Source organism: Apium graveolens, chromosome 9, assembly GCF_009905375.1.
Source record: "Apium graveolens cultivar Ventura chromosome 9, ASM990537v1, whole genome shotgun sequence".
Classification (NCBI taxonomy): Eukaryota; Viridiplantae; Streptophyta; class Magnoliopsida; order Apiales; family Apiaceae; genus Apium; species Apium graveolens.
This window is the reverse complement of record NC_133655.1, coordinates 284,257,502-284,283,324: the sequence shown is the minus strand read 5'-3', so window position 1 is coordinate 284,283,324 and position 25,823 is coordinate 284,257,502. Positions and strand designations below refer to the sequence as shown.

Genomic DNA, 25,823 nt, shown 5'->3' with positions numbered 1-25,823 from the left:
TTACATCATCTTTAAATTTTTAAATTCATCACTGAACTATGTGTTAATTTTCGATTAGGTCACTTACTGCGAAAAAATTGAATATTGAAAATATAACAAACAAAATATTTTTTTTAAAAAAAACTGATATCACTTTTTAAATTGTAATCGTTCAAAATAATAATTTTCAAAATTATTGCTATCAATTATAACTATCGTAAAAATTGAATTGAGAAATAAGATATTTTCAATATTTTTTTCACTTTATGAATTTATTGGCATACTATCTTTAATTCAGAAAAATAAAAATTTAAAGTATAAATTAAATGATTATGCTAATTTAAATTTAATTAAAGTGTAGTGTCACTATTCAGGGAAAAATTAATTAAACTGAAAATTATGATATTTTTCTAAGTATATGAAATAAATGAGTATGTTCAATTTTAAATTTAATATATTTTAAAACCAAATTTAGTTGATAACCTAATTGAAAATTGAGATAAAGTTAATGATCTCATTGAAAATTGAGATAAAGTTAATGATTTAATTGAGATGAACTTGAGAGTATGTCACGTCATTTTTTTGTTAGAGATTTTAACGAAACTAATGGCAATGATAAATTTGTAAATTTTAAAATATTTTATGATTTGACTGAAAGCTTTTTTAACTTGATACACTACTAGAAATAGTAGATACGACATCGGTGCTTAGACATCGGCATGTAATGCACCCGATGTTAAAATTCTGTTTAACATCGGTTTAGAAAAAAACGATGTTGAATACGAATACTGACATCAGTTTCACATAGTAGGCGAAGTCTATGTTCAAAAATTAAAAAGGCCAATTATATGCTTTTAACTTTGACATCGGCTGATTTTGTTAACAGTTGTCTATGGCCATTTTTAAAAAAATAAAAATTTACTTGTCATTTCCCCCCGGTTTCAGTACACTTTGCCCCCTTTAATTTTAACAAACTATTCACTTTATCCTTATTCCCCCCTTTTCCAAAAATATCTCTCCCGCGACCCTCATCTCTCCTACAACCCTCATCTCTATCTTCTCTCTCGTCTCTCTCACCTCTCATATCTCTCTCATCTCTCCCCTCTTTCTCTCTTACCGTCTTCTCACCTCTCATCTCATCTCTCATCTTCTCACAGTCTCTTCTCTCCTTTCGCCTAAACCCTAATTTCAGCCCCAATTCAAATTCAAGGTTTGGAGCTCCAAATTAGAGCAAATTAAGATTCAAATTAAGTAGAGGTAAACGCTTTGGAGCATCTGGAGGTTGGAACAAATTAAACATTGAGGTTTTGGAGCATCTCGAGTTTTGGAACATTGAAAAGCATCTGGAGGTATATTCTTCTTATGGTTTATCTCCCTCTTTTTACAGTTTATATCCTGTTTATATTATTTGTGCATGTATATAAGAAACTTTTGTTGGGGGGTTTTAAGTTTTGTTTTTTGGGGGTTTATTTTGTTCTGGTTTGTTTCTTTTTGGGGATTTCTTATTGGAGGTTTTTATCATAATGTGTTCTTAATCATGTGTTTGCAATATGTAAGTGTTTTTTGGGGGTTTTAGTATGTGTTTTTTGGGGGTTGTTCATACATACTAGTGTGTTTTGGGGGTTTCTTTTGCTTCTGCTACCTTTGACAAAACTTAGATGCTGTTTGATTTACTATCTTGGTTTATCAATTATATTGGTATATAAACTTGTTACTTTTTGGATGGAGGGTGTAATGATTTGTACCGTGTTTTTTGGAACTGAATTATTTTTTGATAGTTTTCTTTACGAATTGTTGAAACTTGTTGTTTGTGGAAGGGGGCGTAAAAAATTTGTACCTTGTTTTAGGAACTATTATTTTGAAAGTTTTCTATATGATTTGTTGTTATGATAGATGATTGGTGCCATAGTGTATGTTAAATATTTGAAGGTATTAAGGAGGGATGAAGATCTGATTTTGTATTGAGCAATATATGTATGTCTAATCGTTTATTCCTTGGTGCAGGCTCAGCTTGAATTGTTTAGTTCGCAGGAAGTTGCAAATTTCACAAGTTTTCCTCAGGAATACCTACAAAGAATACAAATTCATTGTCTTTGAAGGAAGTGGCTCGGAATGACTCTCCCCCATGGCGAGAAGATGACAAAATGGGCATTATGTGTTTGCTGTTGGAGATAATCTAACATCTCGCTGTAACTACCTTCTCCACCATATAGATATTATGTTCCTTGTTTCGATTCATCAATATTTGTTTCTGAATGTGTTCTTGTGTTCCTTTTTAAATTGGACTTCTATAGATAAGATTCACAGCAAGATGGGTGAAGGTACCTTTGATCAAGTTTTAGAATGATGGGACAAAGAGGGGGAAGAAATGGTAGCCATTAAAGTTGTCCGAGGTGTTGAAAAATGTTGGGAAGCAGCAATGATTGAAGTTGATGTGCTGCAACAGCTTGGTAAAAATGAAAAAGGGGGTAACTGGTAAGTTCAATCTTATTTTTTCTAACAAACTGTAGAACCTACATAGGCAGCAACAAATTAGGCATATTTGACTTTGTTTTGAAGAACTTCATATGTTTATTTCCTTTGTAATTGCTTGTTTTGGAGGATTTGTCAAATTTGTCGCAAGAAGTCATGTGATGGGCTTAGTTTCAATGCTTAATGAATGATACAGAGTAGAGTGCTATTTTACTTGTGGTGTGCCGGGCTCCAAACTTGCTCTGTTTTTGTATGCAGCATGCTTAATGCTAAAATGACTACTCTTTTCTATATATTTTCATAGTATTGTAGCTAAAACAACGAAAGATGTACTTTTTATAGTATTTAACACTCGCATCAATTGTGTAATACACAAATCCTACCTTTCTCTGAATCGAATTCTGATGCATGATAAATCATATCTCTAAAATTTGTATGTGCTAGAGTAAGAGCTCAAGGGAATTTAATTTTATTCATAAAACACTTAATTGAAGTAATTTAACAATACCCAATCCCTCCCTAAACATAATTTCAATACGTAACCCATTTCTCTAAAATTTATACTTTTGTTAGAGTAAGCCCTACGAAGATTTTATCTTATCTTATTAACTATAGAAATTACCACAATTGTGGGATTAACAATGATGAATAAATGTACTAATATTGTACTAATATTTATGTTTCATTCTTGGCTGGCCTGTTTAAGTTAGAACATATTGATAATAAATAAGACACTTCAACTAGGATTCAAACTACATCAACAAGTCATTGTTTTCCACCTGAATTTAAAAAAATAGTGAGTGCCTCAAATCAAATGCTATTAAAATTAGCAACTACTACTAGTTTACTACTTTTCTTTTGCATATTCAAACAAAGCAATACACAATTTACTAATTTACTAATTTACTTAGATTAATCAAATGAGATAGGGACTGCTGGGCTAGATTGTATTAATTAGTTTAAGATTATTATCAAAGGAGAAATTGTGTATTAGTTAACCCAAAATTAATCACTTAGACTAAACTATAAATCAAATTAAAATAGTGTAAATAAATCAATGCCAAAGTTCATTTTCATCAAAAACAATAGTGATGAAAAGGACAATAATAACTTCATTACCTCTTAAATTTCAAGTTGTATGTAGTTACATTCTAGTAAAACTAGTGTAACTATCAAATTTTATCCCATTTGTTGCAGTATTTTATAAAAGGTGGTTAGGTCTTATTAAATAAAGATAACATAGAGACAAATTAAAATTAAAATTTATATTATTTTATTGTAAGCCCGCCCTTATATAATATTACTAATGATTATATATATTTATATATAAATAAAAAAGTGCCTGGTCCCGGCATAATCTTGGAACATGTGTGCCAAACGGTTTTTTAGAGTATTAATCTTTCATTCTTTTAATATATATATCTTTCAGGTCTCATCTCCAGCAGCCAAACTATTAGCTAATGTTCGGGATGCAAATCAGGGGAGGTATCAGATCAGAGTGCTATTTTTGTTTTGGTATTTCTAGTCCCTTTATCAATTTTACAGTCTATCCCCTTATCTTTATATGTTACCAGGAGTGACGACAACCAATGACAACAAATCCAGCCACGCTTGTACTTATTGTATATGCAGGTATATGAGCATATTAATTATGACAGCGAGAAGAACATATCTCTTGCAAAACTTCCAGGAATGCAAAAAAGGACCGTCATCACATCTTTATTGTCAAAAACTTTTATTGTAACCGGTGAGTTGTAAATACAGTCCGAATCATTTGCACCATTAGATTTGGACAGACCATGTAAATACCTCAATGAAGTTCTGATCCTAAATGATAGCATGAGTGTATCGAATTGCCTTATAGCCAGCAGTCTGGATGCATTTCATAACTGTTCGTTCTTTGGTTTGGATGATTCAGGTGATATGAGTTCTGGATTTTTTGGCTTTGTCGAGGTAAGTAGTTCGTTGAGTTGCATACTGGGATAAGTCTGGAAAGTTCAATCATATCATTTCCTAATGATATTTTTTAACATGTCAAATAGGGGTTTTGTCAGAATCGCATGGAAGAAGTAATCAGGTTTTTCGAAACTCATCACAAGGTAACTCTGTAATCTAGATCTAAAATTGCAACCCGTTGAACCCCTTAAGATGGTCTGTAGAGGTAGTAGCCCTTAATGTAGGGGTTGATGATTTAAAACTACACATGTTATGTGGCTTGCATCCTGTAGTCTTATTCATAATTTTTCCTATTCTGGTAATAACATGCAGTGAAGATTACAATTGGTGGTGAAGGGCTTACCCTACAGCACGATCATCTGCATTGTACATGTTCCTCTATTCCATTTTCTACTTTTTCACAAAGTTGGAGATCACAAAGCTAGTTTCCGGCATCCTGTATTTTGGGTATATGTCAATCGCGTCGTTTGCCTTCTTTGTCTTCGACTGGGACGATTGGCTTTATGCTTGGCTTTTATGATTTCCTTTGACATTTTTGTTCCAAGTCAAATATGTTTAGATTGTTAGATATAATAACTAGTGAATTTGGGTTTTATTGTTTGTGGTTGAGATATTTATTTTAGACTTGGAATGTGTCCGAATTGACCACTTGTTGGATATTGAATGTTAAGAAATTTGGTATCAATGTAGCTTTACGTTTATGTTGCATTGTTTGGTATTTTTTTGGTTGTAAATGTAATTGATTCCTTTGGATGTGAACAGTATCAGGATGGCATGCAAATTACAAAACATTAACATGTCTAAATGAACTGATGTCTAATCCCGCATTTCACATCGGGCAAATAAGTGAACCGATGTTGATTCTCTATTTTGACATCGGTTTGTTCAAAAGAATTTTAATAAATGGCTTTTAGAGCTTGTAGGTTTCATATTTTAATGGATAAATACCTCATAATATACTCATATTCACCTAGAAATACTGTAATATAAGCTGAAATTTGTTGCAAAGACATCAAATTTAATCTTAAAATCGATGTATAGCACTGTAATAGACATCAGCTGTTAACTGATGTCAAAGGTTGATAACATTTAACATCACACTCGAAGACATCGGTTCAGATTTTTTTTAACATCGGTTCTGAACCGATGTCTGATGCCATATTTCTAGTAGTGATAACTCGATCATAAGTTATTATTGAGTACAGTGATGAAATAGACATTTTAACCTCATACAAATTCTTTACCTATCACCAACCATATATTAGCCCAAGAAAAATACGGGTTTCGCAAAACAATGATAAAAGCTCTGACCTTGATACATTTAGCCAAAACCCTAAACCCCAAATCAAGAATCAACTCACTATAGTAACCAATTAACAGTAACCCATTAACCATAAACACAAAACATGTATCCCAAAAAAACCCAAATTAGGCCATACCCACAAAAACACACAGACAGAAGCACACACATTCAAGATTGAAAATTTAAAGAACATACTAGGTTGAACAGCCCATCCTTGTTTTGGGTTTTTGATTATCTCTTCCTAATAGCATATGGAAGCTCAAGTTGCTTATAAACCTATACTAGGTTGGAAGATCTAAATGAACCGCAATAATGATCCTTATAAGGATTATATCATATTAAATCAGGTTAAAAAAATTAAAATCAAACTAAATAATCATTTCATATCCTTTTTTGACTTATTTTCTCTCTCCTTCTTCCAATTTGTTACTCTCTCCATCCCAACCAATTCTTTACGTTTGATTTGTTACTCTAAACTATGGTATATCTTATTTCCAATTCTTTTTTGACTTATTTGATTTGTTAGGGGCAACAAATCAAAGAAAAATCCCAAAAAATTTCTTCCAACAGTTTAAGGATAACTAATTTACTCCCCCATCCGGATAACCCGCATAAGGGAGTGGGAGGCCAATGATAACCCATATTAGTTCAGGCCCAATAAAGGGAGCCTAGGGCCCAATTGGCAATAACCTTGGGAGACTTCGGGACACTTGGAAACATCACCGCCGTCCACGTGGCCCGGATCCAGAACCTTCCAACGGTCCGGATCCCAACCAATTCTTTACGTTTGGTTTGGGCACTGAGTTTAAAAAATATGTATAAAGTAGTGAAAAAGAGAAAGAAAAGTGGATGAAGTAGTGGGACCATTGATTTTTAGGCCTCGTTTGTTTCGATGTAACTGGACTACGTAACTTAAAGTTCCTTGGATTTAAAATGAGTTACAGTGTTTGGTTTGTTGTATTTTAAAATGGACAAGGGAACTTCAAGTTTCATGGTTTTTGTAGTTACCACAAAATAGGGGAAGTTAGTTACCAAGCTCTACCATGGTCACCACAAGTTACATAGCTATTTAATATAAAAACATTAATTACTTACCAAACTTAACCACGTAACCTCTAGTTATATATCAAGAAACCAAACACGTTTACTTTAATTACCTTGAAACTTGTAGCTGTAACTTGGTTACGGGGGAGTTCAAGTTCCCGTGTAATTATAAAAGTTGACGAAACAAATGAGGTCTTAATGTATAAAAAAGAGATAGTGGAGTAAATGTAGTGTGAAAAGGGAGGAAAAGTGGGAAAGTGGTGGGACTCATTGACTATTTTTGGTAAGTTTTGAAATATAAAAAATTGGATGGGACATCCCAAAAAAGAAACTGTAAAAAAATGGTTGGGACAGAGAGAGTATGTTTTAATAATAAGAAATAAGCACATGATCATTGTTGAAATTGAAATACAAAATAATGATTATTAGAGTTGCAATAAAATTCATATAATAAAGCTTAATTATTTTTTATATTTTATTCATATTTAAAGTCAACTAAAACAAAAATCTAAATTCAAACATGTGCAAGCAGGGGAATAAATGGAGGACATGACTCTTTAAGTTTTCAAGTATCAGTTCTGCCAAGAAGCACCGTACCTCTCCCTCCCTCTTCTGCGCATACTGACAGATCAATTTCTCTTTCAATAGTGTTATTTTTGTTTCAACTTTCAAGTATCAGTTCTGCGTTTTTTCGGTTCGAAACTACTTTTCTCTCTCTGCGCTCGCTCGCTCTCTCTCTCTCTCTCTCTCTCTCTCGTGTATATGTAATATGTTTGTCAATTGTGTGTATCACTTGTTTACATGTTGCGTTTTTTAGGTTTCGGTTCGAAACTACCTCTCTCTCTCGCTCTCTCTCTCTCTATATATATCTATGTGTCGGTGTATATGTTCGTGTATATTATTTTTGTTTCTATCTTCAAGTAATTGTTTCAATGGGTAGGTAATTTCACACGCTCTACTTTACGTAAACACTTTATTCACACAATAACACATAATTCACATAATTTTGTTCACAAAATTCTTGTCTTATTATCTTCAATTAATTGTTTTGTTATTAGGCTTGTTCATTTGTATATTCAACTTGGCTGTACTCTATATTATCACCGGACATTTTGTTTTAATTATGGTCAAATTTTCTTAATGAAGTTTCCATGAAGTAAGAACGTGAATTTACTCGGAAAGGTAGTAGTAGTTTAATATTCAAAGAACATAGACTTTTAGGTACACTTAACTGACCCTTTGTCATTTGTGTTGTTTTTCTTTCAACTTGTCATCTTATTGTCCCCCTCCATGTATTTTTAATATGATTAAGTGATGTTAACCTAATCAATATTTTATTATAATGTTGTCCTCTAAGTAGACCATATTGGAATAAGCAAATGTTGTAGAAGTTTACTTTTTAATTACATGAACTAGGGAAATTCAGTTCATACTCACCTCCATCCGAGCAAATTCTGCTAAGAAGCATTATCATTTGTCCATGGATATCTCAAAACAAGCAGTTTTAAGTTGGGGTTTTCTGGTGCTCCCTATACTTGCAATACTTGCCATCATCATCCGTACCTTTTCCACGAAAAAGCACTTGCATTCTTCCAAATATATTACTAGTAATATCCAACGAACCGACCCTTCTTGTTCCTCCTTGTCATCTTCATCTCTGCCTACTTGGGACGTGTTCTTGAGCTTTTACGGAAAGGACACTCGCAACAGCTTTACTTCACATCTTTACTCTGCTTTGAATCGAGAAGGAATTCTTACATTTAGAGATGATCCTGCTCTTGACAAGGGACAAGAAATTTCTTCTGGACTACTTGAAGCAATTAAACATTCCAAGATTTTCATCGTTGTTCTCTCGGAGAACTATGCTCGTTCGACATGGTGCCTTAATGAGCTCGTACAGATCCTTAAATGTAAGACAACAGAAATTCAGGTGATTCCTGTATTTTACTATGTTGATCCTACAGATGTTCGACACCAGAAAGGGAGTTTTAGGGAAGCTCTTGATGGCCATAAGAGGCGTCATTCCGTTGCTATAATTGAGAAGTGAAAATCAGCTCTTTCTGAAATTGCTGCGCTATCAGGACACCATCTCAGGAAAGAAGCAAACAAGTACGTCCCTTTATTATTTTAATTTTAAATTTTAATTTTAAAACAGTATTCTTTATGTTGGCAACAAGTTACAATCCAAGTACCTAACTACTTAATTTCATAGATAATAAGTATTTGATTATTTCATTAGGTAAATAGATAATAAGGCATTTTACCAGAGACTAAGAAACGAAAGCGCTGTACTGGATTTTTTCTTTCTAATTTTAAGAAAAGAATCCGATAGAATTAAAATTCTGTGAATAAAAAACAGGAATGAATCTGACACCATTCAAGATATTGTGAGGAATGTGGCAACAAGGGCCTCTACAACAGTATCACACCTGGAAAAATATCTGTTTGGGATAGATTCTGCTGTTGAACAGATATATCAAAAACTAAGCATGGATCTGAATGATGTACGTGTCCTTGGTATTTGTGGTATGGGAGGAATTGGGAAAACTACAATTGCCAAAGCTTTCTACGACAAGTATTTTCACATATTTGATGTTAGCTGCTTCAATGAAAATGTTAGACATTATTCACAAGGCGGTAGTTCTTTACTCCCTTTACTCAAGCAACTCTTGATCGATCTCTTTGGAAAGAAAGATTGTAAAATTATTGATGTGGAAAGTAGAACAAGAAAATTGAAACAAATTCTTCATTCTAAGAAAGCTCTCGTCATTCTGGATGATTTGGACCAATCAAGCTATTCAGAATTGCTAGCAAGCCTTGGCGACTTGTTTTCAGCTGGAAGTAGAGTTATCATTACGACAAGAGATGCAAACCTGCTCAATAAAATGAAAATGGATATATCAGAAGTTGAAATATACATGGTGAAGACATTAAAAGAAATTGATTCATTAGAGCTCTTTAGTTATCATGCTTTCAGAAAACCAGTGCCGCCGGAAAATTTCAGGGAGCTCTCCCTACACTTTGTAAGTTATGCTGGGGGTCTTCCATTAGCTCTCAAGGTTTTGGGTTCGTCTTTGCTCGGCAGGACTTATGAGTTTTGGAAAGCTAAACTTGAAAAAGTTATAGAAATCCCAGAAAATGATATACAAGAAGTCCTTAAATTGAGTTACAATGAATTAGACGATGAGACGGAGAAGGAAATCTTCCTTGATATTGCATTTTTCTTTGTTGGAAAGGACATAAATGAGGTTGTTCATGTATTCAAGTCTTGTGATTTCTATCCGGATGTTGGAATACCAATTCTAGTGGACAGATGTCTACTGACAATTGATACAAATAATAAACTTGTGATGCATAATCTTATCCAAGACATGGGAAGGAAACTTGGAAGGAGCACACGCTTGATTTTGCGAGGAAATGCATGGAAGGATTTGCAAAATCTAGAGGTAATCAAAATGCAAACGCTCTTAGAGTTAGTCTTGATTATCACTTGACTTGACACTTGCAACAAAAATGCAATGACTTGGGTTAATAAATTGATCTTGGTATTTTTAAGATCTATAATCATGTAATTAAAGGTAAAGTAATGTGATATTTTTTCTGTGCGCGATATTACAGTACCTTTATTTACAATTATTACAAGCATCCATAGATTGCGTCACCCTCCGTGCAATACAGAGGCTGGTAAACCTGTTTAAAAGCCCCTTTTTAACGTTAGTTCATATCTTAACTAATCTTTTCTGTATTACTGTCAGTGGCCTTTAGTTATCATATGATCTGATTTTTTAAGATTCATTATTTAATGACAGAACTATGTATCTCTATGACAATTATAAACATTTTAACGTAATTATCTTCATTATGTTCTTACTCAGTCATTTGGCTCAAAGTTATGACCGCAATTCACATTTTTGCTTTAATAATAATAAATTATAGGGGTATCTTGTGATTTCTTATCCAAAATCCTTATGTTAGTATTAGTATCTATATGATTTTCCTTGGGACAAATACAATTAAATGTCACGTGTTATATTTAAAAATGTCCAGATTAAATAAATGACCGACTAAAAGATTTGTGTGTCGTAATCGCTCAAAAAATAAGAAAAAGTTTTGTGCTGTCTAAGATACTTTAGCGTTATTTCATAACTTTTATATTCTTTTCCTTGTACTTTTTTTTCTTTATTGATAAAATCAGGAAAGAAATCATATTGAAGTTCTCATCTTAGATTTCACGACTTCTACATATGGACAAGTGACTACCTCTTTGTTTGAAAGAATGCCCAAATTGCGGCTGCTTCAAATTATAGGTGCACCCGATATTAAAGGAAATTTTAAAAACTTATTTCCTAATTTAAGGTGTATTAGATGGCATTCTTGTCAGTGGACACATATGCCTCCTACATTTCGTCCATATAACCTCGTCTCTGTTGATATGCCTTTCAGCAAATTCAGTATTTTATGGAAGGGGCCAACGGTACTTTCTCTCCTAGTAACCGATATTCATATGTTCATTTATTATTTAAGTTATTTAGTTTATTATTTTTTATGTTTTAGAAGAATGACTAATTAAAGATTTTATTAAAAAAGAAATTTAAAAAAACTTAAATTAAAATGTTTTTTCAAGCACTTCATGAAAAACGATTTAACTCAATTTGTATGTTCGAAAAATGAAAAAAAAAGTTGAACAATTTGTATCATAGATGTAGCGGTACACTAATTATATTTTGAATATTTGCTGACTTAATTGTTTGAACAGCCTATCAAACAGTTAAATAATTTGGCTGGGTTGTATCTGAGCGAATGTTGTGGTTTAAAACGACTACCAGAGCAGTTGGGTGATATGAAGGCCTTGAAGAAGATTGATGCAAGTTATACTGCAATTGAAAAACTTCCGGATTCAATTACTCACCTCAACGAATTGGTTGAGTTGAACCTACTCTGTTGCAGCAAGCTTACAAAGTTACCTGAGCAATTGGGTGAAATGAAAGGCCTAAAGAAGCTTGATGCAGGCAGTACTTTGATTAAACAACTGCCAGATTCAATTTACTCAATTGAAGGGATTGGTTGACTTGAATTTGTACAAATGCAAGAAGCTAAGAAAGTTACCTGAAGAAATTGGGAATATGGAAGGCTTAGAGATATTTAGTGCAGCTTATACTGCCATTGAGAAACTGCCAGATTCGTTTGTGGGCCTCATCAATTTGGTTGAACTGTATTTGACCAAGTGCAAAAAGCTTAGAAATCTTCCAAATAGCATTTGGAAGCTCAAGTTGCTTAAAGAACTATATCTGGATAAGTGTTCAAACCTGGAGCAATTGCCTGAGCAATTGGAGAAAATGCAATGTGTAGAATACCTGTCTGCATCTTGCACAGGAATTGAACAAGTACCAGATTCTATTGGACTGCTGAGTAGGTTACGAGTGTTGGATTTTAAAGATTGCCAGAAGCTTAAATTTGTGACCAAAAGTATCTGGAATCTTATCTCAATTCAAGAGTTAACTCTTTACCCAGGGGAGACAGGTAAAATCAGTTTGCCTGATTCAGTAAAAAATATGAAGAAGTTACAAGCTCTGCGGCTGAGTTGTAATGTAAGATTATGTCTGCCTATGATTCTATGTTTCTCTTCTTTGAAAAGGTTAACTCTTACTGATGAGGGACAGATTCTCTCTTCGGAAGAACCATTTAGCCTTTCTAAGCTTATTAACCTAGAAATGCTTGAATTGGATAACTGTACAAGTCTCGGGTCGTCCCTTCCGGTACTCCCATTGAATCTAAAAGAGTTATGCATATCCAGTCACAATTCACTAGAACAACTACCTGATTTATCGAGCTTAAGAAAGTTGAAATACTTGTATATACATGGATGCATCAACCTTCAATCAATCTCGTTGCTTCCTTTTCATCTTCAATCACTTTTCGTCGAAGAATGCACAAGCCTACAAGATGTAACGGATTTGTCAATGTTGAAGGAATTGGTAGAATTGAGTTTTACCCGGTGCAACAATCTGAAATCAATAAGTTTGAAACCGAGTTCCCTTGAGGTTTATTTCTTTTGGTCTCATAATGACACACAATCATACTTATATTAAATATATTCAAATTTTCATTTTATGTTACAGGTAGGACAACCCCACCTTCCATTCATGGCTCGTCTACCAAACAGAGAGGTTGCAGAATGGTTCAGCTATAAAAGCAGAGGGAATACCATCTCTTTTGTAATCCCACCAAGCTTTGGATGTAACATCTTAGGTCTTGCACTCTGGTTTGTGTATACATGCAAAGCCACTGATGACGACAATACATCCATAAGAGCTGTTATCACGAATAACAGGGAAACTATTATAGAGAACTGTCAAATTTTTGTACATACCCTAGTCGGTGAAGCACAATCGAGCATAAAATGCATTACGGGAGAGAATATGTCAATGAGAAGTGGAGATAGATTTAAGGTTTCTTTTCGAAGCTTAATGTATACTATTGATGAAGTAGTTCCTATCGGTGAAGTAAAGGTCAAGATGTGCGGGGTTCATATGATTACAAATTAGACCCTCAACTTCAGATTAGTAACATCACCTGTAAAAAAATACTCTGTTTCGTACATAAACTTCACTTTATTTGATTCGCACAACTTTTCTATGTGACTGTCTAAGTCACCTCAAGCTCGAGCTATTGTAACTGTTCATGCGCTAGAGGTTTAGTTTCTTCGCTTATAGAATATATTGTACTGGCTAGTTTCCTGTATCTTTTCTTAATGATCTTGTTTCTTCTCAGTATTGAAATTGGGCAATGACCTAGTTGGAAATGAAAAAGCTTTACAATTTACCAGTTTATTGATCTAGATCTCCAGTTATATCTGGAGCTATTTTTAGTGATTTTCGTTGCCTTCTTTACACTGACTAACGGTTAGCTAAGTTTTTGGTTGATGGTATTAGGCCATTTTGATTTGAGTTATTGCCACAGCCTGGAAAGATTTCCTGCCCCAGTAAAGCAATTGACTAATTCCGATCTTCTGAATATGGCCGGTTGAAACAATTTGAAAGGATTTCTAGACCAATTGCGTGATATGCATGGGGCACCGCAATAGAACAGCTGCCTGATTCTTTCTGTCGCCTGGTTAAGTTGACAGCTGAATTTGAGAAACTGCGAAAATCTTACTAGTCTTCCAAGTTGCATATGGAAGCTGAAGTTTCTTCATCTTCAAATAACTAAAGTTCATGAATGCACAAGAGTACAGGACTTGCCCGATCTGTCAAGTTTGGAGGAGTTGAAAAATCTGAGCATTACTAGTTGCAGCAAAGTGAAATCAGCTAGTTTGAGACAGAATTTCCTTCAGGTCTCTCTCCCTTCTCCTCCATCCCCCTCTCCAATATGCCCGCATTTTTTCATGTTGCAGGTACAGCGAGGCGTTTCCTCATTTGAAGCTGATTTACCGCACAGGGACATTGCAGAATGGTTCCACTATCAAAGCAGTGGGCATACTATCAAAATTTGAAGAAACATCAGGTACAACAGAGAACTCTGATAGGAATGTACCTTCCCATACAGTGGATGAAGTACAGTCTAGGATAGAATGCATAAGCATAGATAAAATCTTAGTAAGCAGTGGAGATACAATTGTTGTCACATTTCAAAACTCATTATACTGTTCTAGTAATGGACGGGGTGAAGTTTCTTGCGAAGAAGTGCATGTGGAGATGTGTGGGGCTTATGTGATTCAAGAAATGCTCTCCCCAGCAACAGGGCTTAAAAGATGTTGTAAGCATCGAAACCTTCTACATTTTCCCACAGTAGGAACTTGACCAAGTGTTAAAAATTTAGCAGATATAATCTGGTGTCTCTGATGTCTTTTTTAATGTGGTGCAGATTTGGAGGATGATCTGCAGACATCCCAAAGGCCTAACTGCAGAGCATAGCTCATTTATTCCGGATCTCAACGAACCAGCTCTGATGGAAAAGACGAAGGACTATACAATCCCCTCTAGAGCCACAGGAGAACTACTTACAATGGAATCGGCAAGTCTGCACAAAAGCAGAACTTGAAACCAAGGGGATATCTTTTTAAATTTAGACTAAAATGTACATAATTGTTCATAATTAAACCAAATGAATCCTGTTGCTGAAGCTTTTCTCTCTCTCTCTATGTATGTCAATTGTGTGTATCACTTGTTTACATGTTGCGTTTTTTAGGTTTCGGTTCGAAACTACCTCTCTCTCTATATATATATATCTATGTGTCGGTGTATATGTTCGTGTATATTATTTTTGTTTCTAATTGTTGTCTTCAAGTAATTGTTTCAATGGGTAGGTAATTTCAAACGCGCTACTTTACGTAAACACTTTATTCACACAATAACACATAATTCACATTTTAAATACTTTAATCCCTTTTTAGGACGGATTCCGTTCTACCTGATGACCCGACAACACAACTTAACTCCTAAGCTAACTCATCAAATTGGAAAGTATCCATCTACGCTCCTAGATGTTAATATACAGTAAAGACAATTAACCAACACTTATTTACATAATTCATATTTATAGCACATAAATCACACTTTATTCATTTAATTACGTCGCAAAATTCTCGGTTGTCACAACAAGCCTCTCCTATTCCTCTATGGTTTCAAGCTATAAAAACTGAAATTAAAGCTCTTAAGGATAATCATACATGGACATTAGTTCCAACCCCTACTGATCATCACATTGTTGATTGCAAATGGTTGTTTAAGATCAAACACCTTCCTGATGGAACTATTGATCGATACAAAGCTTGTTTAGTGGCTAGAGGCTTCACTCAAACACATGGCTTAGACTATTTTGAAACATTTGCACCTGTTGCGAAAATGTAATCAGTTAGAATCTTGCTTGCTGTAGCAGCTTCTAAGAATTGGGATGTTTCTCAAATGGATGTTACTATTGCATTTTCACATGGTGACTTGGAGGAAACAGTTTATACGCGATTACCTCATGGTTATCAGTTCCTGACTGAGTTACAACTCCCTCCCAATGTTGTTTGTTTACTTAAAAAATCATTATATGGTCTGAAGCAGGCTCCTTGGTGTTGGTTCGCTAAGATTTCTCAGGCTCTTAAGGATTATGGTTTTATACAATCTCACAATGATAATAGTTTATTTACTATTACCAAAGCTGGCAGCTTCTACGCGGTATTAGTCTACGTTGATGACATTTTGGTAACTGGATCTGCAGCTTCTCTAATTCAGAATGTCAAACAATGTCTGTTGTCCAAGTTCAAATTAAGTATCTTGGACCTATCAAATATTTTCTTGGTTTAGAGGTTGATAGGTCAAATGATGGTTTTTACATTAATCAAAGAAAGTATGTACTTGATTTGTTAACAGAAACTGGTATGTTATGTGCCAAACCTTCATCTATTCCTATGGAGCAGAATCATCATCTTACTGATAACTACTCTAATCTGCTCAATGTCAAAGACTCTACTTTATATCGATGAATTGTTGGAAAATTGGTTTATCTTACTATTACTCGTCCATATCTGTCATATTCAGTACACATTTTGTCTCAACATCTTGCTTCTCCTCGTAATGATCATCTAACAGCTGCTTATAAAGTCTTAAGGTATATCAAGCAATCCCTAGGGTAGGGCTTACTTATTGCTACTATGTCTCCCCTAAACCTCATTGCCTATTGTGATTTTGACTGGGGTGGGTGTCAGGCAACTCGTCAATCTCTCACCAGATATTATATTCTGCTTGGAAACTCTTTGGTGATCTGGAAATGTAAAAAACAACACACAGTGTCTTAATCTAGTGCTGAAGCTGAATATCGGGCCATGACTGCCACCTGTTGTGAAGTTACATGGCTTATTGTTATTTTTAAAGATTTTCAGGTATATCCTAAGCTTCCGGTTTCCTTTTCATTGTGACTCTTGCTTTGCCATTTATATAGCCTCTAATTCTATCTTCCATGAACGCATAAAATATATCAAAATTGATTGTCATGTAGTTCGGGAAAAAATGCAGCAAGGTCTGATTTCTGCAGTTCGTATTCCCACACATTTGCAGCCAGCTGATATGCTAACGAAGGCTCTTGGTGCTGCTTCTATGATCAACTTAAGCTCCAAGTTGAATGTCTGCAATCTTCACCATCCATCCAACTTGGGGGGGGGGGGATATCAATATAAACTTAAGTGAGTCAACCAATCAGATTTAACAAAGAAGTCAACCAATCAGCATTTAGTATTTTAGAAAGTTTTTTAGAGTATTTTTTCTTGTATATAAAAGTAGATCAAACTTACTCAGCACTCATTGATTACTTCATAATGTAATATACAGTTCTTGCCATCAATATAGTTAGTTACATTTTCTTATCCATTGTATTTGTCAGATAGTATCATCAGCAAACTGAAGATGAGTCAACTTTCTTCCCTTTTCACCTAAAATTACTCTTTTGAACATACATAGCTGATTAGCTTTCTTTAACGTAGAACTCAGGACTACTCATGCTATGTTAAATAGAAATGGGGATAAAGGATCCCCTTGGCTTAATTCATTTGAAATTGAGAACTCCTCAGAAGGTGATCCATTGACTAATATTGAGATTCTAATAGCTTGAATTTTTTTTTGAATCCAGCTAACCCATTTATCACCAAAACTCAGATATGTCATTACTTGGAAGAGAAAATTCCAATCTACGTATACACTGTGAAAAGCCTTCTCAAAATCTAGCTTAGGTATTAATCCTGAACTCTTTTTTGTTTTCAAGTCATGAAAAACCTCATGAAACAGTAAGATGCTCTTCGCAGCCTGCCTGCCTTTGAAAAAACCATATTTATGCTCATCCAGAACTTTTTCTTGGATTAAAAAAAATCTATTTGCTAGTATTTTCATTAATAGTTTGGCAGAATTATTGATTAGGCTAATGGATCTAAAATCACTCAAAATACTCGGCTTTGTAACCTTGGGAACTAGAACAATGAAAAAGGAGTTCAAACCTTGCAAGAGTGTCAATTTTTTTTGCAAAATTTGCATAACACTCTAGAAGCTTATCTTTGATCTTAGGCCATAACTTCAAGTTGTGTATGTTCATCCCATAAGGCCCGGGAGCCTTGTCATTTCCAGAAAGCTTGATGATCTTTATTATGTCTTCATCAAAAGGCCTTTATTATAGAGGGTACTGAAATGATTTACAAAGGCCTTCTTTAGCTCAGAAGGGTTATTAAGAATATTTCCATTGACTACAAGTTGCCTAATATTATTCTCTTCTTTGGATAGCTTGATTGAAAAATCTTGTATTTTTATCCCCTTTAGCTATCCAATTTTGCATGGCCTTCTGCTATATTGAGAGTCAAGATTGCAATAGCATTCTTTTAGAGCCATTTTGGATTCCTCCACTTCATTACCCCATTTATTATTGTTGTCCAGATAATCCAGTTTCTGCTGTAGCTTTTCTATGCGTGTCTGCAAATGATTCCTGGTTTGTAAACTCCAACCTTTTATAACTGCTTCTATTTCCTTCAACATAACCTGGGCATTAATATTGGCGAGGTCCCTTCTATTTGACTAAAACTCTTCCAGAGCTTTAGCTTAATTCAGGGAATCTTCCTTGTGCCACCAGTTGAATACTCTGAAAGGCTTGGGACCCTAATTGCTCTGACCACTAAAAACTATAATAGATTTATGATCAGACAACATCCTGAACATAGTGGTTGGCTCCCAGTTAACCGTTTTCCACTATCTATCATTTAACAAAAATCTATCTAGCTTACTATATTTTCCATCTGTTCCAAACCGGGTGAATTTAGAATTGTTAAATTCCAAGTCCAGTAGGGTATCGTCCTCGATAAATCAATTAAAATAGATAGAGTCTCTTTGTCGATACTAGCAATTGACCCTTTTAGCAATTCACCACAACATTGAAATCATCAACTAGACAAACAGCCTCTCCACCACAACATGTCAGAATGTAGTCTCGCACTTCTAGCAATTCTCTCTGGCCATGCTGATTTACTGGACTATATATATTCACTATTTTTATTATTATGCCTTTAACCTGACATCTTAGTGCTAACCAAATCCAGTTCCAATCTTGTGCAAAGCCCACACAAATATACAAATTCTTGTCCCAAGAGCATGTTAAACCACCTGAGAGACCACGAGAATTATGATATATCCAATCATGCAAATCAGAATTCCACATAGAATTTCCATTTTTTTGTGCCAAGAACCACATTTTATTTCATGCAAAAATAAAATATTTCCCCTAGACTTGGGACATGTTGTCTTTATGTGCCTTCTAACAACTTGGTTGTTAATTCCCCTACAATTCCATGATAACACTCTAGCTTCGCTCATTGACATGTATGAATGTTAGTTACCACTACTGCTTATATGCTTATACTTTATAGGTTCTTAATATTTGAAAGAGAGTGTTTGACGTGTATTTTAATGCCCTGGTATAGTTAAAAAGAATCTGAAAGAAATTTAAACATTTAATATTTATTTAGAAGAAAAAATTTTATACAATAATTTATGAAACTATACTAGATAAGAGTTTTAAAATGCGTGTCGATCACTCCATTTTAAATATTAAGGACGGATGGAGTACCATTTATATCAAGCATCAGATTTTGTTATAATCTGGTGCTTGAAGATGATAGTGAAAATATTTTAGATCATTCTTGAGGCCTAGGTCAGGGAATATGTGAGCGGAAAAAGAGTAGGCATGTCAAGAAAGTTGTTTGTTTTGCTTAGTGGAAGGACTTTGTGAAGTCTCTTTGGGATTTAATGACTTCGGAGATTAAAATGAACTGACTCAAGATAAAGGTGTTTGATAAGTGATATCAAGGTGTATCTTCGTTTATTAATGAATGCACACGCTTATGAAGTCCTTCTAGAAGTTGTATCATGCAATAAAAAATATAGGGACTTTGACTTACAACTACATCATGTTCTATAGAGCACATGAGCAAGGTGTTGTAAAAATATTAATAAAAGATCCTGAAAAGACCATTTCCTTAACACCTTAAAATTTTGGTTCTTTGTTGGGACTTGTGACTATGCCTTAAACATTGGAACTGAACTTGGCTATGCACTTGTTGCGTGTGTGTGTCTGTGTTTAATTAGGGGCGCAGCACTGTAGTAGGAATGTAGTGGTAGAAGAGCTAAAGAACTGAGCTACTCTCCGCCAAAGAGAAGAAATGAGATGTAAATTTCTGTGTAGATGTCATTACAGATGAAGAAAACAACAAATAATTCGTACATATATAACACCAGCTCTCTAGGAAAACAAGACATCAATACCTAAAATTTAAAGCAGCACAAACTGTTTTTATTCTTATCTGCTAAGACTTGAGTAATTTTATAACTAAATATGATGAATCAGATCTCACTTATTTAGGTTACTGAAACTGTCACTTTTATAATGAAAATGCAGAGCCAGTTGGTCCCAGGTAGATTTTCTCATAAAACATAGGCTTAGGCAAAATAAACACCGTGTATGAAATGATATAAACCGAAAGTAAAACCAAAATATGCTGTCAAAAATCATTTCCTCCAAATTTTAGTCCTAATTCAAATCCGAAGTAAGTGGAGAAACAAGTCTCAACAGGAAAAAACCTGATAATGCTTTCGAACTCTATTTTGATATAGCAAAATGTGTGTGTTTGTATACATATTGTCGAACTTTAACCTTCCACCTCTGGTAGCCACTAGCAAAAGAGTATCAGCTAGGCTCCAAGGAGATATGTGAATATTCTAACAAGATTACATATATAAAAGTGCATTCTTCATTTTTTCACGTCGTTCAGGCATTAGGATGAACCACATTCAATGCTTGCTTGATTTTTTCGCAGCAGCTTCTGAAGAATTGTACTACTTTTGCAGCATCTGCAAGAGTTATAATTGCCACTGGAAAACTATTAACCAGTACCTAAAAAAACACGGTGAAGAGAGTTTTGCTGTGCCTTCTTCGCAAAATGAAGGATAATCCGGTAGTATTGTGAATCATGATGGCAGAAGAGGTAGACCATTTGGATTGCCCCCACCTTGTATCAGGTCTATACTACAAATGGTCTATCTCTTCTGCCATCAGGATTCACAATACTTCCGGATGATTCTTCATTTGGCGAAGAAGGCGATAGCAAAACTCTATTGACCGTGTCTTTTCAGGTACTGGTTAATAGATCTCCAGTGACAGATATAACTCTGGCAGATGCAACCAATGTAGTACAATTCCTCATAAACAGCTGCGAAAAAATCAATCATTGATCTTAATGCCTGAATGATCCAGTTTGAATTCTCATGGGAAGGTTTTGTGGATTCTCGGATATCTTGGCCAGCCACTACTTGCACCACCATTAGCACTTGCCTGACTTCCTGTTTGCATGTTGTTTTGCTCCATTTCAATCTGTGCATCCCACAACATTAAGTTGATCTGTTAGTTCAATGTGTGCATATGAGCATGAGTGTCTAAAGATTGTAGCATACATCTGAATTGAAATCAAATTCAATTATAATGATTTTTTTTTTTAAGTAAAAAAATATTTTGTTGTTAATATTACTTTAATGACATATAATACATGAACTCTCTTTCTTAGAAATAAATTACAATTATTTATATAAATGTCCTATTATATAATATCACAACATTGGTTGGTTAAAGATAAAGAAATGTTTTGTTCAAAGATAACAAATCATTCTTCCTTTTCAAAATGATAAAAAGAAAAAGTTAAAAAACTCCACTGAATAAATAATCAGTTGGTCAATGCTAAATAACTTCATTCCTTTAATTTCTTCTCAAAACAAAAATTTCATACAAGAAAAATAAGCAATAATATATTTGTAGGAAATGTATGACTTCAAAATCATTAATAGAAAATGAAGTTTTGTACATAAATTCATATTTATGGACACTAAAAATGCATACAACAAAAGTAAAAGTAAAGATTAATATAAATCAAATTGACTATATATTACTTACACAGAAAGGAAAAAAGGGGGAGAAGTGGAAAATCTTTGAGAAGAAGGTGAGAAGAAGGTAAATTGCCTATATATTACTTACAAAGGTTGAGAAGAAGGTGAGGGAGAGCAAACAAATGGTTGTATTTTGATAGTAAAGAACAATGCTATCAAATGTATGTGTGAGTTGGATTAAATTTCGACACAGTATATATAGCCCCCTGGAATTTGTCAGGGGATGAAAAAAACGTATCAGATTCATATATACATGTATATTTTTATTTAAAACTGTAGAAAACAGCTGTATTACAATCATATATACTTTTGATATTTAAAACGTATAATAATATATACATTTTTTAAAGTTAAAACAGAAAGAAACAACTGTATTACAAGCATATATACGTTAAAAAACAGCTGGATTAGAATTGTAGTTCATATATACAATTTGATATTTGAAACAGTTAGAAAACAGCTGGATTAGAATCTTATATCTATATTAAAATTTTAATTATTCAAGTAACTTTTTGTCTAATAAGAGTATCTCCAACCATAGCTAAAATGGTTAGCTAAATCATCATCATCTAAAATTTTGTTGAATCTGTAATGTTATTTGCTCCACGGGTATTGGGTATATTGATTAGCTAAATTCAACAATAGTATGTTATATGTATTTTTAAATTATTTATATATATGAAAATTTCACTTGTTCTAACAAATTTAAATATTTAGTTAAATATAAGTAAAAATAAAATATTTATTTAATAAAAAAATATTGAATATTTAATTATATAATTATAATAGGACACTTATATGTGTTAAAAACATATACTTATATGTATAATAAAATTTTATATTTATATTTATATTTTATTTTATTATATTAAATTTGATTTATTAATATTTTTATAAATATGTAATGTTTATTACAATAGTTAATAAAATTGGTCAATAAGAAAATCATATTTTGACACTTAATATAACATAAAGTTAAAATATTAAATATGAAATAAAAATTTGAACACATAATTATATATTAAATATAAATATATGTGTGTATTGATGTGCAAAGTTAGGTTAAAATAAGGGCAAAAAGTTGACAGCTGGTGGATTTTTTAGCTAATGACTACAGGATCAAAATATATAGAAGATGCGATACAAATTTTTTGCTAATAGATATCGTGTGGTTGGAGTACTGTATTTTTTAGCTAATATGTATATAATTGTGCCACCTAGACTTTTTAGGTGAAGATGGTTGGAGATGCTCTAAATCAATCAAATTTCAAATTACATGTTAAACTCAACTTACATAAATATATTTTTTTGCTTCTTTTTGAACTTTATATATGTTACAATAAAAAAATTTAATAAGTGGAGTTAAAAGCCCTCACCTTTATTTTTAAAATGATATTCAAAATTTAAAATCATTTCATAATATTTTGTTATCATTCTTGAAAAAATTTAAAAAAATTAACAAATTTCTAATTTTTTTCTTCAAAATACACAATTATCTCACCAATATATTTCACACATACATATATGTGGGCGACCAAAATCTCACTATGGTCAATGCCTGACCTGTATGATAGCATACCTTTCCTAACCTGCATCATGAATATGCTTAGTGGATCAAAAAAAAATTTCTTCATACTCCTTAGTGCCTCCATCTCCAAGTAGTTATATTTTAAATCTGAAAGGCAGCAATAGACTAAAATAAGGCTAGAAATCGTACAACCAGTTGGTCTAAGCCATTACACACCACTTGGACTAGACAAAGAAACTAAACATCATCAAACACAATCTTTCTTAGACCCTGCATACCAACTTCTTCTGCCAACAGTTGTACCCCTATTGTTTCATGGATTTCATCATAACACTAGCATCTAAGTTGTTTCTATTTCCGGCGTCTAGCGCCGCTAATCTCCCACTAAAACAGGCTCAATAGCTCTCTCAAAGGCCACCCTAAACCTTGGGTCAATAGGTCCTAAACCCATGCCCAGACTCCATAGTTCTTCATTTCTCCCCAAAGGATCCTCTAAGATCACCATCTCTTTCAAGTGTGCCTTAAGGTTGTAGAGGAAGGCCTGAACATGATCTTATACTCTTTAACACTCCCACTCAATCATACTATACTTTTCACTATCATTGATAATGACAAATACAACTAACACCAATATTAATACTAACAATAAATATTTAAATTAAATAAATAGGGGTGGGAGGACTCGAACCCTCCCTAAACCGAGCTCTGATGTCATGTTAAGTAAACAGTCACAATAAAACCTTAAGGTTGTAGAGGAAGTCTCGAGCAGAATCTTATACTTTTTAATAGATTGATCTCATTCCCAAAGAGTATCAATAAGATCTGTCTCCAAAATAATGTTCGCGTAGTCTTTGTAATAGGCTTCCTTCAAACCTTCCAAGAAAGCCCGAAACTCATTACCTTTTCTGTATCCAAACTCCAACGAGCCCAACATCATATGAAGGATTAGACCCTTACTGTTCCGAAAAATCAAACCAATACTTGAGCGATTCCCATTCTGAAATGCCATTTTCCTAAAGATCGTGTGCACATTGCACTTGATCATCCCAATCTGTGGCATTATCCAGCGAGCATTAACATTGACATTACCTCCTTCCATATTTTTGAAAAACCTCATAAGATTTTTATTATAGCTTTTTAAAGTACCCATCATCCTGATATACGTCTCTGCCTACAGAAAGCAGCTGGTCATATTTTGAACAAAACCAGGAAGGTCTTGTGTACATGTGCATCGGTGCCTGTAATACCTATAGGCTAAGTTAGCAAATATATCTACTATATATATTGGTGGCAGGAATATGTGTAGAAGTAGACTGCATATATAGATTACAGAAGAAAAAAGAAGCAGAAGCTCGATTTTGTGTTGTGTGCGTGAGTGAAACAAACAAAACTGTAGCCTGTATTTGTATTACAAAGAAGCTGTAGCTTTCCTTGAAATAAAAGTGAAGTGTTTATTTATTTATCAAATCTTATTTACTCTATATATTGAGTTTGATTTAAAAAAAAAGTGAAGCCCATACGCGCTTCCAACAAGTGGTATCCGAGCCAAGGTTACGTTTCTAAAAATGGCGAATATGGTGCAACCCAACATTCCAAGATTGACGGCCACAAATTACGGGAACTGGAGTATTCAAATGAAGGTGTTACTCGGTTCATACGATAATTGGGAAATTGTTGAAAGTGGTTATGGCGAGCCCGTAAATGAAGCGACCCTTACAAATGCAGAGAAGATGATTTTGAAAGAGACCCGGAAAAAAGATAAAAAGGCGTTATATACAATTATTCAAAGTATTGACGACTCAACCTTTGAAAAAAATTCTGAAGCAAAAAGGCAAAAGAAGCATGAGAGATTTTACAAAAATCATTCCAAGGAGTTGAAAAGGTTAAAAAGGTGCGGCTCCAGGTGCTACGCGGGGAGTTCAAAAATTTAAAGATGAAGAGTTCTGAAAATATTGGTGAATTTTTTACGCACTTGAAAATCGTGACAAATGAGATGAAAAGAAATGGTGAAAGTCTCGACGATGTTCGGGTCATGAAAAAACTCCTCTGTTCGCTGAACAGAAAATTTGATTACATGGTTACTTCATTGAGGAGTCAAAAGATTTGTCAACAATTTTGATTGATGGGCTGGTTGGTTCACTTCAAGCGCATGAGCAGCGAATGAACCAGTATGATGATGCAAGCCACTTAGAAAAGGCGTTGTAGAGTAAGGTGTCTATTGGTGATAGTTTTGGGAGTAGCAGTTCTGTACGTGGCAGAGGTTTTAGAGGTGGCTACCGTGGTGGACGAGGACGTGGAAGGCAGTCTTTCAACTGAGGCCAAAATTCTGAAAGTTATCAACCATCTGGTCGTGGTCAGAAGTTTAGAGGTCAAGGAAGAGGTGGATTTCAACGAGGTGACAAATCTCAATTTCACTGTTATAATAGTAATAAATTTGGTCACTTTAGTTATGAGTGTAGAGAACAAAAAATGGAAGAAATGAGTCATTTTTGTAACGCCCTCCAGACCCGGGGTATAAGTCTGGGGGTTACTATCTAATCACCAAACCTGTACAATCTGATTAATAATTAATAAAGAAATGAAACTAAAT

The 25,823-nt window shown here is 33.9% G+C and overlaps 2 protein-coding genes and 1 long non-coding RNA gene across 8 annotated transcripts; all 3 read left to right on the top strand.

Moving 5' to 3' along the window:
* The first annotated feature begins 993 nt into the window (after positions 1 to 993).
* Positions 994 to 5,047, top strand: LOC141687092 (uncharacterized). 2 transcript variants are annotated; one of them, XR_012560914.1, is made up of 8 exons: positions 994 to 1,328; positions 1,984 to 2,168; positions 2,274 to 2,454; positions 3,881 to 3,936; positions 4,026 to 4,198; positions 4,370 to 4,404; positions 4,494 to 4,550; positions 4,720 to 5,047. It is a non-coding gene; the product is annotated as an uncharacterized LOC141687092 (long non-coding RNA). The 2 variants fall into 2 exon arrangements; XR_012560915.1 differs by having other exon boundaries at positions 3,881 to 3,966; positions 4,084 to 4,198.
* Positions 5,048 to 7,288: 2,241 nt separating this feature from the next.
* On the top strand, positions 7,289 to 14,898 carry LOC141683645 (disease resistance protein RUN1-like). Of its 5 annotated transcripts, XM_074488391.1 has the most exons (7): positions 7,289 to 8,863; positions 9,114 to 10,200; positions 10,950 to 11,228; positions 11,511 to 12,795; positions 12,874 to 14,087; positions 14,192 to 14,509; positions 14,618 to 14,898. In XM_074488391.1, exons 2-4 carry the CDS (start codon positions 9,244 to 9,246, stop codon positions 11,820 to 11,822), a joined length of 1,548 nt encoding a protein of 515 aa, XP_074344492.1. In that variant the 5' UTR covers positions 7,289 to 8,863; positions 9,114 to 9,243; the 3' UTR covers positions 11,823 to 12,795; positions 12,874 to 14,087; positions 14,192 to 14,509; positions 14,618 to 14,898. The 5 variants fall into 5 exon arrangements, with proteins under 5 accessions (XP_074344492.1, XP_074344493.1, XP_074344491.1 ...); XM_074488392.1 differs by having other exon boundaries at positions 12,874 to 14,257; XM_074488390.1 differs by having other exon boundaries at positions 12,874 to 14,509.
* LOC141686475 (toll/interleukin-1 receptor-like protein) lies at positions 8,235 to 8,801 on the top strand. The gene has a single exon (XM_074491508.1). The coding sequence runs from the start codon at positions 8,235 to 8,237 to the stop codon at positions 8,799 to 8,801; it is 567 nt and encodes a 188-aa protein (XP_074347609.1).
* Positions 14,899 to 25,823: the final 10,925 nt, after the last annotated feature.

Bases quoted from the DNA above. Each gene is read 5' to 3' on its own strand.
- LOC141683645 (XM_074488391.1), top strand. From the start codon at position 9,244: ATGGATCTGAATGATGTACGTGTCCTTGGTATTTGTGGTATGGGAGGA. The intron at 10,201-10,949 runs GTAATCAAAATG...TGATAAAATCAG, and splicing joins AGGATTTGCAAAATCTAGAG to GAAAGAAATCATATTGAAGT. The intron at 11,229-11,510 runs GTACTTTCTCTC...TTGTTTGAACAG, and splicing joins TTTTATGGAAGGGGCCAACG to CCTATCAAACAGTTAAATAA.
- LOC141686475 (XM_074491508.1), top strand. From the start codon at position 8,235: ATGGATATCTCAAAACAAGCAGTTTTAAGTTGGGGTTTTCTGGTGCTC.